The sequence below is a fragment of the Ranitomeya imitator genome, chromosome 4 (genome assembly GCF_032444005.1).
Source record: "Ranitomeya imitator isolate aRanImi1 chromosome 4, aRanImi1.pri, whole genome shotgun sequence".
Lineage (NCBI taxonomy): Eukaryota > Metazoa > Chordata > Amphibia > Anura > Dendrobatidae > Ranitomeya > Ranitomeya imitator.
In genome coordinates this window covers 344604340-344617070 of record NC_091285.1, presented here as the reverse complement: position 1 = coordinate 344617070, position 12731 = coordinate 344604340, and the positions used below count along the sequence as shown (strand labels likewise).

General features: G+C 43.7%; 1 protein-coding gene across 2 annotated transcripts in view; it reads right to left on the bottom strand.

The window, feature by feature from the left end:
• Window positions 1-12731, bottom strand: part of CERK (ceramide kinase) — a 218523-nt gene that overhangs the window by 68654 nt on the left and 137138 nt on the right. For both annotated transcript variants that reach the window (XM_069764981.1, XM_069764982.1), the window contains 2 exons: window positions 8007-8129; window positions 7389-7514 (listed from right to left, as the gene is read on the bottom strand). In XM_069764981.1, coding sequence (XP_069621082.1) covers window positions 7389-7514; window positions 8007-8129 — 249 coding nt within the window. The remainder of the gene's footprint in view (window positions 1-7388; window positions 7515-8006; window positions 8130-12731) is intronic.

The window sequence follows — 12731 nt, the reverse complement described above, 5'->3', positions numbered from 1 at the left end:
CCATCGACCTCAAGGACACCGTTCTCTCCTGGTCTTCCTCTTACCTCTCAGACCGCTCCTTCACTGTATCTTTTGCTGGCTCCTTCCCCTTTCATCTTCCCCTTACTGTTGGGGTTCCTCAAGGATCAGTCCTAGGCCCCCTCCTCTTCTCCTTGTATACTACCCCTATTGGACAAACAATCAGTAGATTTGGTTTCCAGTATCATCTCTATGCTGATTATACCCAAGTATACACCTCTACTCCTGACATCACGCCTGCATTACTAGAAAACACTAGTGATTGTCTTACCGCAGTCTCCAGCATCATGTCCTCCCTCCATCTGAAACTGAACCTGTCAAAACTGAACTCCTTGTGTGTCCTCCCTCTACTAACCTACCTATGCCCAACATTGCCATTTCTATGTGTGATTTTACTTTTACACCCCAGCAACATGCCTGCTGTCTTGGGGTCAAACTTGATTCAGAGCTTTCATTCAGGCTCCACATCCGATCACTGATTCGCTCTTGTTATCTGCACCTCAAAAACATCTCTAGAATTCGAACTTTTCTTACTTTCAACTCTGCAAAAACTCTTACTGTTGCCCTTATTCATTCTCGTCTGGACTATTGTAACTATTGTAACTCTCTTCTAATCTGTCTCCCTCTTACTAAACTCTCCCCTCTCCAATCTGTCTTAAATGCTGCAGCCAGGATCATATTCCTCACCAACCATTAGACCAATGCCTCTATCTTGTGCCAGTCATTGCACTGGTTACCCATCCACTCCAGCATTCAATCTAAACTTATTACTCTCACCCACAAAGCACTCCACGGTTCAGCAACACCCTACATCTCCTCCCTCGTCTCAATCTACCACCCTACCACTGCCCTCCGTTCTGCTAATAACCTGAGGTTAACGTCGTCAATAATCAGAAACTCTCACGCCCGTCTCCAAGACATCTCACGTGCTGCGCCAATTTTTTGGAATGCACTGCCCAGGATAATTCGATTAATCCCCAATACCCACAGTTTAAAGCGTGCCATAAAAACTCATTTCTTCAGACTGGCCTACTGCCTCAACACATTAATCTAACTATCCCTGTGTTGCCCATTCAAAATTTTCACCATAACCAGGTTCCTCGTATCACGTTCTCACATGCTTTATGCATTTAATAGCCCTCTATGTCTGTACTGTTACATATTTAGGCTGATAACCGGTTCATGCAGCATTACATGAAGACCCGATTCTTACACTATGGCTGGTCCGAACAATGAAAGCAATTGTTACCATCTACTTTTTGTGTCTCCCCTATTTCCTTAGATTTTCAGCTCGTGAACAGGGCCCTCATTCCTCTTGGTATCTGTTGATTTATGTGACTATTGTTATGCTGTGATGTCTTTTGTCAGTACAATTCCCCCCTAAAATGTAAAGTGCTGCGGAATATGTTGGCGCTATAGAAATAAAATTTATTATTATTAGTTTTAAGTCAGCATTTCTTCCCACATGTGAAGTCCCCCATAGCAAGCAAATACTAATTTTCAAAAATTATTTACTAGATTAAAAAAACAAAAACGAATACCTGACAACTAGAGATGATCAGATCGATTTGCGGGACTCAGGTCCAGCATCCAGGTCAGAGTTACCTGGCTGCTGGAGAGGAGGCTCGCAAAGCCTGGCTCGCAGCGAGGTAACACTGACCTGGACACTGGACTGCTCATCTCTACTACACTGTGTGAGGATTAGTTTATCCCAAGAATGTTTCTTCTTAAATTGATCCTTTCACATCCCGACAACTAAAGTGGACTCTTACCGTATATACTCGAGTATAAGCCGAGATTTCAGCCCAAATTTTTGGGCTGAAAGTGCCCCTCTCGGCTTATACTCGAGTCAAGGTGGGTGGCAGGGTCGGCGGGTGAGGGCGCTGAGGCATACTTACCTGCTTCCAGCGATCCTGGCGCTCCCCCTGCAGTCCCACGGTCTTCGGTGCTGCAGTTCTTCCTCTATCAGCGGTCACGTGTGACCGCTCATTAGAGAAATGAATAGGCGGCTCCAACTCCCATAGGGGTGGAGCCGCCTATTCATTTCTCTAATCAGCGGTGCCGGTGACCGCTGATAGAGGAAGAACTGCAGCACCGAAGACAGCTGTGACAGGCAGAAGGAGCCGGACGCCGGGACCAGGTATGTATCACATAGTCACCTGTCCACGTTCCAGCCGCCGGGCGTCGCTCCATCTTCCTGGCGTCTCTGCGCTCTGACTGTTCAGGTCAGAGGGCGCGATGACGCATATAGTGTGCGCGGCGCCCTCTGCCTGATCAGTCAGTGCAGAGACGCCGGGACCGGACGCCGGGAGCTGCAAGCAAGAGAGGTGAGTATGTGTTTTTTTTTTTTTACTGCAGCAGCAGCGACAATGGCAGAGCTTTCTATGGGGAAATATGAACGGTGCAGAGCACTATATGGCAGAGCTTTCTATGGGGAAATATGAACGGTGCAGAGCACTATATGGGGCACAGCTATGGGGCAATAATGAACAGCGCAAGCACTATATGGGGCACAGCTATAGGGCAATAATGAACGGTGCAGAGCACTATATGGGGCACAGCTATAGGGCAATAATGAACGGCGCAGAGCACTATATGGCACAGCTATAGGGCAATAATGAGCGGTGCAGAGCACTATATGGGGCACAGCTATAGGGCAATAATGAATGGCGCAGAGCACTATATGGGGCGCAGAGCACTATATGGGGCACAGCTATAGGGCAATAATGAACGGTGCAGAGCACTATATGGGGCACAGCTATAGGGCAATAATGAACGGCGCAGGGCACTATATGGGGCAGAGCTATAGGGCAATAATGAACGGCGCAGAGCACTATATGGCACAGCTATGGGGAAATAATGAACGGTGCAGAGCACTATATGGGGCAATAATGAACAGTGCAGAGCACTATATGGCACATCTATGGGGAAATAATGAACGGTGCAGAGCACTACATGGCACAGCTATGGGGAAATAATGAACGGTGCAGAGCACTATATGGCACAGCTATGGGGAAATAATGATCTATTTTTATTATTGAAATTCACCGGTAAATGCTGCATTTCCACCCTAGGCTTATACTCGAGTCAATAAGTTTTCCCAGTTTTTTGTGGCAAAATTAGGGGGGTCGGCTTATACTCGGGTCGGCTTATACTCGAGTATATACGGTATGTATTAATTCACACCAGATGATTTGAGTATATATGCGTTCACTTCAATACAAGAATTCTAATCAAGAACTAAGCAATATAATCAAGTCCAATATATCTACACTACTTTTTAAGTAAATAAACCAAGTAACAGTGACCTGAAAGACAACAATTTATAAAATTCTCTCAATTAATGCAGCTATGATAATTACTCTGAACCCCCTGGTGCCAGCACAGAAGGCAGAGGAAACAAAAAATTCCCTTTAAATTAAAGTGAATTGAAAGAAAGCAGATGAAATATTGGAATACTGACAAAGCTGATAATTACCACAGTTCCAGATTTCTGGGATGTTGCTGCAATTATAAAGATAAAAATAAAGTAGCAATCTGCAATTTATCTGACACTGTATCATTAGTGGTGACAACTACAGAATGTGCCCGAGCTGTGAATGGCATTCAGTCATCACCTTCCAATAGTCACTTCACTAATGATTAGCCGAGGAACAACAAGCCTCCACCAATGCCTAGAGCTGTACACTGGGAAAGTATATGCAACATATCCCTTCCATAAAAGACAGCAATGCGTTCACAAAAAATAACCTCACTGCAGTGAAACACAAACATGTAATATTATATTACAAACTCATAAACCTCAACAAATCGGAGGAATATAAAACAAATGGGATCGTGCAGAACTGAGGATTTACTATTCCACGTTCCCAACATTAGCGATGTAAAAATATTTATCACAGTAGAATAATTACTCGTGTATAAGTCGACCTGAGTATAAGCAGACAAACCTAATTTTGCCACGAAAAACTGGGGAAACGTATTGACTCGAGTATATGCCAGGTATACACTGTCCGATCATCCCTATCCTGGTATGCATGGCTCCCCATCCCTGTCCTTGCATGCATGGCTCCCCCGTCCTTGTACGTATGGCACCCCATCCCCGTCCTTGTGTGCATGACTCCCTGTCCTTGTATGCATGGCTCCTTATCCCCGTCCTTGTATGGATAGCTCCTTATTCCCTATCTTTGTATGCATGGCTCTCCATCCCTGTCCTTGTATGCATATCTCCACATCCCTGTCCTTGTACGCATAGTTCCTATTAAAAAAAAAATCCTACTTACCTTCTGGCCTCGCTGCATCTTGTAACAGTGCCAGCAGCTCTTCTCCCGAGCGATCATGTGTCTCCAGTCATTAAGGTAATGAATATTCACTCCACACCTATGGGAGTGGAGGGAGGTGAATGTTCATTACCTTAATGAGTACTTAGTGATCGTTCAGCCACAAGATATGCTGGCACTGGAACGAGATGCAGCGAGGGCGTGCAGGGAAGGTAAGTAGGATGTGTGCTGGAAGCCAGCGGCTGCAGCTGTAACTGTGCACTCTGTAAGAGAAATAAATATTCATTGCCAGTGCAGTGAATATTCATTTCTCTTTAGCAGTGGGCATAGGCTTTAGCCGAAGCCGCCAGCTCCTACCTCTGTGACCTGCTGCTCTGCGCTCCCCCTCTCACGCCGTCTTTCTAGGACAATGACTTGTGTATAAGCCATGGGGGAATTTTGAGCACAAAAAAATGGGCTGAAAAACTCGGCTTATAGATGAATATATATAGTAATTTCCTGTTCTCTTTTTTTTTTTTAATAATAGCAATTTCTGACATAATGAAAAATTCTATCAATATTTTTTTGGGGGGGGAGAATAAAAAGTTCCCCTTGATTGGTACAGTGAGTCAGAGTTGAAATTTGCTTCACATATACAGTCAAAAAGTGACTGACCACTTGGGGCCATAATTGGTTCCCCTTAGTTCCATAATTCATCACCAGGTAATCCCTCTGCTGTTGGTCATGGCATCTATAGATATGCATTTAACGAGTTTGTGTCAGCACCATCACAATCTGATTATGTGCCATTCTTCAGGCAGTAAGCACATGTGCATGTTACTAGGCTGTGATTCTAGTATATCAATATGCCCAAAGTCAACATATAGCAAAGACGAATTCACTGTGTTTAAAGATTTTTTTTCCAGGATTCAATTAAAGAAATTAGAACAGTAAAAAGTAAAATGTAATTTTTGGAGCTCTTTCCCATTTCTTAAAGGGTTGTTCTTAAACGGAATTTGTCAGTGGGATCAGACCCTCCTAAGCCATGTATATGGACATGCAGGTCATAGGAAGTTGAGTACAATGATACCTTGGTTTCTGTAATCTGATGTCTTATTACAGAGAAATCAACGTTATTCTTATTTGTCAATGACCTCTTCCAGGCTATGGGGAGGATGGAGCCTGCAAGATAACTCTTCCTCCCGAGATTATTTTAAATAAAAGGGGGAGTTGCCAATGTGGGACATGTAACTAACTAAAACAGAACAGGAGACATTAACTTTGTCTTCTTGCAAAACACTTTTTGCAGGTCTCTGAGGTGAAGGTGATAAAAGATGATTTCTCAACAACAAGGCATCGGATATGAGACACACAGGTAGGATTTTTTTCAGCATTCTATAACCTGTATGCCCATATTAATAGTATAGAAAGTTCAAATGTGGTGACAGATTCCCTTTAAGAATAGATTTGTGTTATGCTCATTGCCTTATGTTACCGGCCACCTTTGCTCCATCATTGGTGGCAGATCTCCTAGTCAAAGAACGCAGCACTTGGAAAATTTTTGCTGTGGAGATGCTCTGAAGGTGGCTAGATGGCTTTAGCAGGCCATCTTGAAGGTGATTGTGCTATTCCAATACTGCTGAGGCCAAGCTACCTCTGCTGGTCAAAATTGTCAAATCAGGAGCACACGGGCCCTTGGAAGAAAACTCGGAGGCAGGAGAGAAGCACGCTCCGGAAATTAAATGCTGGGAAAACCTCTAGGCATTTGACTGTATGCTCAAAATTGAATGGATACAAGGCTGGTTTCTAATATGCACATTCATGCAAACAGTTAACCATTTGTCATTGCTACTGTAACAGTCGACTGCCATAACAGCATTTACATCGCAGGGATGAGTATTTCGGCTCAGGCATATGACAATGCACAACTGACAAATGTTAGACTATCCTATTTCCACATCTATGAGCAGGCATCTCATCAGACAGAGCACTGGATGAAGTCTGTCCCAGGAGTGTGGGCTGTGAGGAAGCACTTTACTGTCTATGATGAATACAAAATAAAAGCTCTTGCTTACTAATAGTTACGTAATAAATATAATTTACCTAAGTATTATACATGGTGAATTCAAAACATGAAGGTCCTTGCATGTTAAACCTATTGGGAAACACAACAGTCTTTTAAAGGCTATATGTTGGTTGAAAACCGTAAAACAGGCAGGGTAAATGCAATGTTTTTGCAGTAAGAATTTGCCATGCATACACTGTAGACATGCAACACTAGGTCCCACCCATGACTATAACATACATTGGGGTTGGAATCTGGTCAGGGCAGACAGTAAGTTGGATATGCAGCCCATAATGTGCCATATTCATTATACTCGCTAATATTGCGCCAACATATCTCATAAGGCTTCACAGACATCAATGTCACTCTGGGTCTCATAAGCTAGATTCTTTATCAGTATGTCTTTGGCGTGTGGTAGGAAATCAGAGTATCTGAAAGGAACATATGCAAAAACGCGCGGAACATACAAACGCCTTGCAGAAGAAGACCTTAGTAACAGTGCTACCCACTGAGCCACCGTGCTGGCCAAATGTTAGGCTCAACAGGTGAGGTGAATCCTTTAAGCATTCGGTAAGGAAGTCACGCGGGCAGCAAAGACTTGGCATACACACAGGAATCTCAAGAGGAGCAGGATAAATTAACTGGAACTCAGCAACACCAAGATGCCCAGAGTCTTGATCTTAAGACACATGTGTGTCTCTTAATGTGCCTCAAATGGGCCTAGGGAGATCATGTCACTGATTCATGCCAGGCAACTGCAAAGTGCAATGTGGAGCACAACAGAGGGCAGTGGACGTAGGGAAGGAAGTGGAGACAAGGATACCCAACACCAAAATTATAGGGAGCCAACAGACAGAATCTCGTTATGATCACCAAAATTGTAAAAAAAAAGACTGAAAAATTGTGGGGAAAATTATAATAATTATCATGGCTGCTTTGGCAAACTAATTTTTTTTTTAAAGTTAATCCCAGAAAGCCACTAAGTTTTGCAACACATACCATCCACCAAAACAGACGAACATTAAATGACAATTTTTTTTTCTTACCTATAACTTCTGTAGAAATGGAGGCAAGACTGAACAAAGGAGCTACTTTTTTGTCATATATTTGCTTTCCTTTCTTCTTCCCACCATACGGGTTTATATAGACAAGCAAGTGCTTTGGTCTCCACACTAATGAGGGGAAATAAAGCATTCTTTGAAAATATGACAGCAAAGTGAGACCTGGCCATGAAAACAGTGCTCTGTCCACTGTATGTTTATACAGAAGAAACACTCATCCGTGCCATACTTTATTTACATTTGTTGCCTCTGTTGGCATTTCCAAATCCTAAAATGCCAAATAAGAGTGATGGAGCAGCAAGAGATGCAGGAAGAGGGACAGAATGTTGATGGTAAGAAGCAAAACTGCTCTCTTTCTGTGTAATGGAAATGTAGGCAAAGTATTCTCTAAACTTACCATCATTTTTCTTAACACATCTCTAGCATTTATTAAACCTGGCACTATTATAAGTCTCTACCCAACGCGTCGTTTTCTAGAATGAACACGGTCAATAGGATCTTTGGAATTTGAGGTTGATGGCTTACTGCTGAAAATATTGAAAAGCATGCACATATTCAGATTTCAGTCAGATTTTGACAGTCTAGGGAAAGAAAAGAACTTACTCTGTTGTTCAAGTACATCATTAAGTGCTTGTAACCAGTGGCAACACAGAAGTTCGTCACTGCACCAGAACGTCACGGCTTTGCACCGCCAGCGGTGCTTCTTCATTCTCTGCACATAGTGCACTAGGGAAAAAAGTTAAATGCACATCTACATCAAATGATTTATCAGAGTAACACGTAATAACTGAGTACAGAATAGTAAACTACTTTGCCCACATAATGGCCTTCGCATATCACATTTGGAATACGATCGTTTAGGATCAAAAGGAGGATCAGGTCAAAGCCTAAGGCCGGCTTCACACTTGCGAGTTTTACGGACGTAAGAGCGCAGAAACTACGTCCGTAAAACTCGCAAAAAATACGGCACAATTATTCTCTATGCCTCTGCTCCTATCTGCCGTATTTTACTGATCAGTATTATACGGCTTTCTACGGCCGTACAAAATCGCAGCATGCTGCGTTTGTCACCGTACTGCGCAAGAAATACGCCAATGAAAGTCTATGGAAGCGTGAAAAATACGGATTTCACACGGACAAGCAGTGTGACTTGCGAGAAATACGCAGCGCTGTTAGAGAGAAAAGCCGGTAATTCAGTGCGGTGTACAGTAAAATCACACTGACAGCTTACAGTCCAATAGGTAGAATAAATGTGTACACATAGAATAGGTATATATATATATATATATATATATATATATATATATATATGTCAGTGAGACACATATATGTATATATATTAATATTTATTCCAGCGCTATACAGCTTGAAAGCCGGTAATTCAATTACCGGCTTTTTCTTTCTCCTTCCTAAAACCCGACATGATTTGAGACATGGTTTACATACAGTAAACCATGTTTTTTCTCCTTTTTTTTTGCAGATTCCACACTACTAATGTCAGTAGTGTGTATCTGCAAAATTTGGCCGTTCTAGCTCTTAAAATAAAGGGTTAAATGGCGGAAAAAATTGGCGTGGGCTCCCGCGCAATTTTCTCCGCCAGAGTAGTAAAGCCAGTGACTGAGGGCAGATACTAATAGCCTGGAGAGGGTCCATGGTTATTGGCCCCCCCCCTGGCTAAAAATATCTGCCCCCAGCCACCCCAGAACAGGCACATCTGGAAGATGCGCCTATTCTGGCACTTGGCCACTCTCTTCCCATTCCCGTGTAGCGGTGGGATATGGGGTAATGAAGGGTTAATGCCACCTTGCTATTGTAAGGTGACATTAAGCCTAATTAATAATGGAGAGGCGTCAATTATGACACCTATCCATTATTAATCCAATTGAATGAAAGGGTTAAATAAAACACAAACACATTATTGAAAATTATTTTAATGAAATAAAAACAATGGTTGTTGGAGTATTTTATTCTACGCCCAATCCAATCACTGAAGACCCTCGTTCTGTGAAAGAAAAAACATAATAAACCAACAATATACTTACCCTCCGCAGATCTGTAACGACCAACGATGTAAATCCTTCTGAAGGGGTTAAAACATTTTGCAGCAAGGAGCTTTGCTAATGCAGGCTGCTCCTCGCTGCAAAACCCCGGGGAATGAGTCTAAATATAGATCAATGAGCTATATTTAGCTTCATTTGCGGTGAGGCGCCCTCTGCTGGCTGTTTATAGATCGTGGGAACTTGCCTAGAAAGCCTGGGAGCTTTCTAGGAAATTTCCCACGATCTATGAACATCCAGCAGAGGGCGCCTCACCGCAAATGAAGCTAAATATAGCTCATTGATCTATATTTAGACTCATTCCCCGGGGTTTTGCAGCGAGGAGCAGCCTGCATTAGCAAAGCTCCTTGCTGCAAAATGTTTTAACCCCTTCAGAAGGATTTACATCGTTGGACGTTACAGATCTGCGGAGGGTAAGTATATTGTTGGTTTATTATGTTTTTTCTTTCACAGAACGAGGGTCTTCAGTGATTGGATTGGGCGTAGAATAAAATACTCCAACAACCATTGTTTTTATTTCATTAAAATAATTTTCAATAATGTGTTTGTGTTTTATTTAACCCTTTCATTCAATTGGATTAATAATGGATAGGTGTCATAATTGACGCCTCTCCATTATTAATTAGGCTTAATGTCACCTTACAATAGCAAGGTGGCATTAACCCTTCATTACCCCATATCCCACCGCTACACGGGAATGGGAAGAGAGTGGCCAAGTGCCAGAATAGGCGCACCTTCCAGATGTGCCTTTTCTGGGGTGGCTGGGGGCAGATATTTTTAGCCAGGGGGGGGCCAATAACCATGGACCCTCTCCAGGCTATTAATATCTGCCCTCAGTCACTGGCTTTACTACTCTGGCGGAGAAAATTGCGCGGGAGCCCACGCCAATTTTTTCCGCCATTTAACCCTTTATTTTAAGAGCTAGAACGGCCAAATTTTGCAGATACACACTACTGACATTAGTAGTGTGGAATCTGCAAAAAAAATGGAGAGAAGACATGGTTTACTGTATGTAAATCATGTCTCAAATCATGTCGGGTTTTAAGAAGGAGAAAGAAAAAGCCGGTAATTGAATTACCGGCTTTCAAGCTGTATAGCGCTGGAATAAATATTAATATATATACATATATGTGTCTAATGACATATATATATATATATATAGACAGTATATATATATTTTTTTTTTCTTTTTGGGACACATGGATCATTTCTATAGCGGTATGTTGGTTTTGCAAGCCTGCGAGAAAACCACGCAGTACGGATGCCATACGGATTACATACGGAGGATGCCATGCGCAAAAAACGCTGACACACCCTGCCTACGGAGGAGCTACGGACCACTATTTTCGGGACATTTCAGCGTATTACGGCCGTAATATACGGACCGTATTTTCATACGCTGAGTGTGAAGCCGGCCTAAGGAAGAGGGGAACTATACCCTACTAACCCAAGGAGTTAATGGAGAAAAGTTTCCATGTGACATGAGACATAAGCGGATTTCCTGCACATCAACTGTCAATGGAAATTAAAAGGGGGGTTTTCCACTAGTATCTGACCCCCTCAAATGTTTAAACTCTTCATAAAAATTGCTTTTCCAATATATAAATATACCTAAACCAGAGCGGGTGTAGGGAACAGTGACCAAGGTTACTATGGAAAAGGGTGGACTGCAATAGCGAGACAGGTTATCAAACCTGGGGTAATTCAGTTTGGAAAAAAGAAGGCCTAGGGGCGATCTTATTAGAATGCACAAATATATGAATATGAAGGGAAAGTGCAGAGATCGTTCTCATGATCTTTTTACACGAAGGCCAGCAACCATGACAAAGGGAACGTCCTCCACATCTAAGGAAGGAAAGTTTAATCAAAATCACAGACGCAGTCGAAGTCTTTACTGTAAGAGCAGTGAGACTATGGAGTTCTCTGCCGCATGATGTTGTAATGGTTCATTTACTACAAAAGTCCAAGTGGGGCCTAGATGCTTCCCTTTTAAAATATAATATTACAGGTAATGGGCACTAGAGTCTGTGATGGGACATTGACCATCGTATGTGGAATTGGGAAGGAATTCTTCCCCTAATATGGAGTCATTAGAGTCTGCCACATTGGGTTTTTGCCTTTCTCTGGATCTATTTGTAAAGCTATAGATTGAACTTGATAGACTCAAGTCTACCTTCCAACTTAAAAATCTGTAATTATGAATATACCGTATATACTCGAGTATAAGCCGAGATTTTCAGCCCAAATTTTAGGGCTGAAAGTGCCCCCCTCGGCTTATACTCGAGTCACGGTAGCGGTGGGGTCGGCAGGTGAGGGGCTGAGGGCGCTGGGGTATACTTACCTAGTCCCAGCGATCCTCGCGCTGTCCCTGCCGTCCCACGGTCTTCTGTGCTGCAGCTTCTTCCCCTCTTCAGCAGTCACGTGGGACCGCTCATTACAGAAATGAATAAGCGGCTCCACCTCCCATAGGGGCGGAGCCGCTTATTCATTTCTCTAATCAGCGGTGCCGGTGACCGCTGATAGAGAAAGAAGCTGCAGCGCCGAAGACAGGAGGGGACAGCGCGAGGATCGCCAGGACTAGGTGAGTATGTTATATTCACCTGTCCTCGTTCCAGCCGCCGGGCGCCGATCCATCTTCCCGGCCGGCGCCTCCATCTTCCCGGCGTCTGCGCTCTCTGACTGTTCAGGCAGAGGGCGCGATGACGCATATAGTGTGCGCGGCGCCCTCTGCCTGATCAGTCAGAGCAGAGACGCCGGGAAGATGGAGGCGCCGGAACGAGACGCTGGGAGCTGCAATCAAGGGAGGTGAGTATGTGTTTTTTTTTTTTTATTGCAGCAGTAGCAGCGGCAGCACAGATTAATGTGGAGCATCTATGGGGCACAGTGAACGGTGCAGAGCACCGTATAAGGCACAGCTAGGGGGCACAATGAACGGTGCAGAGCACCGTATAAGGCACAGCTAGGGGGCACAATGAACGGTGCAGAGCACCGTATAAGGCACAGCTAGGGGGCACAATGAACGGTGCAGAGCACCGTATAAGGCACAGCTAGGGGGCACAATGAACGGTGCAGAGCACCGTATAAGGCACAGCTAGGGGGCACAGTGAACGGTGCAGAGCACCGTATAAGGCACAGCTAGGGGGCACAGTGAACGGTGCAGAGCACCGTATAAGGCACAGCTAGGGGGCACAATGAACGGTGCAGAGCACCGTATAAGGCACAGCTAGGGGGCACAATGAACGGTGCAGAGCACCGTATAAGGCACAGCTAG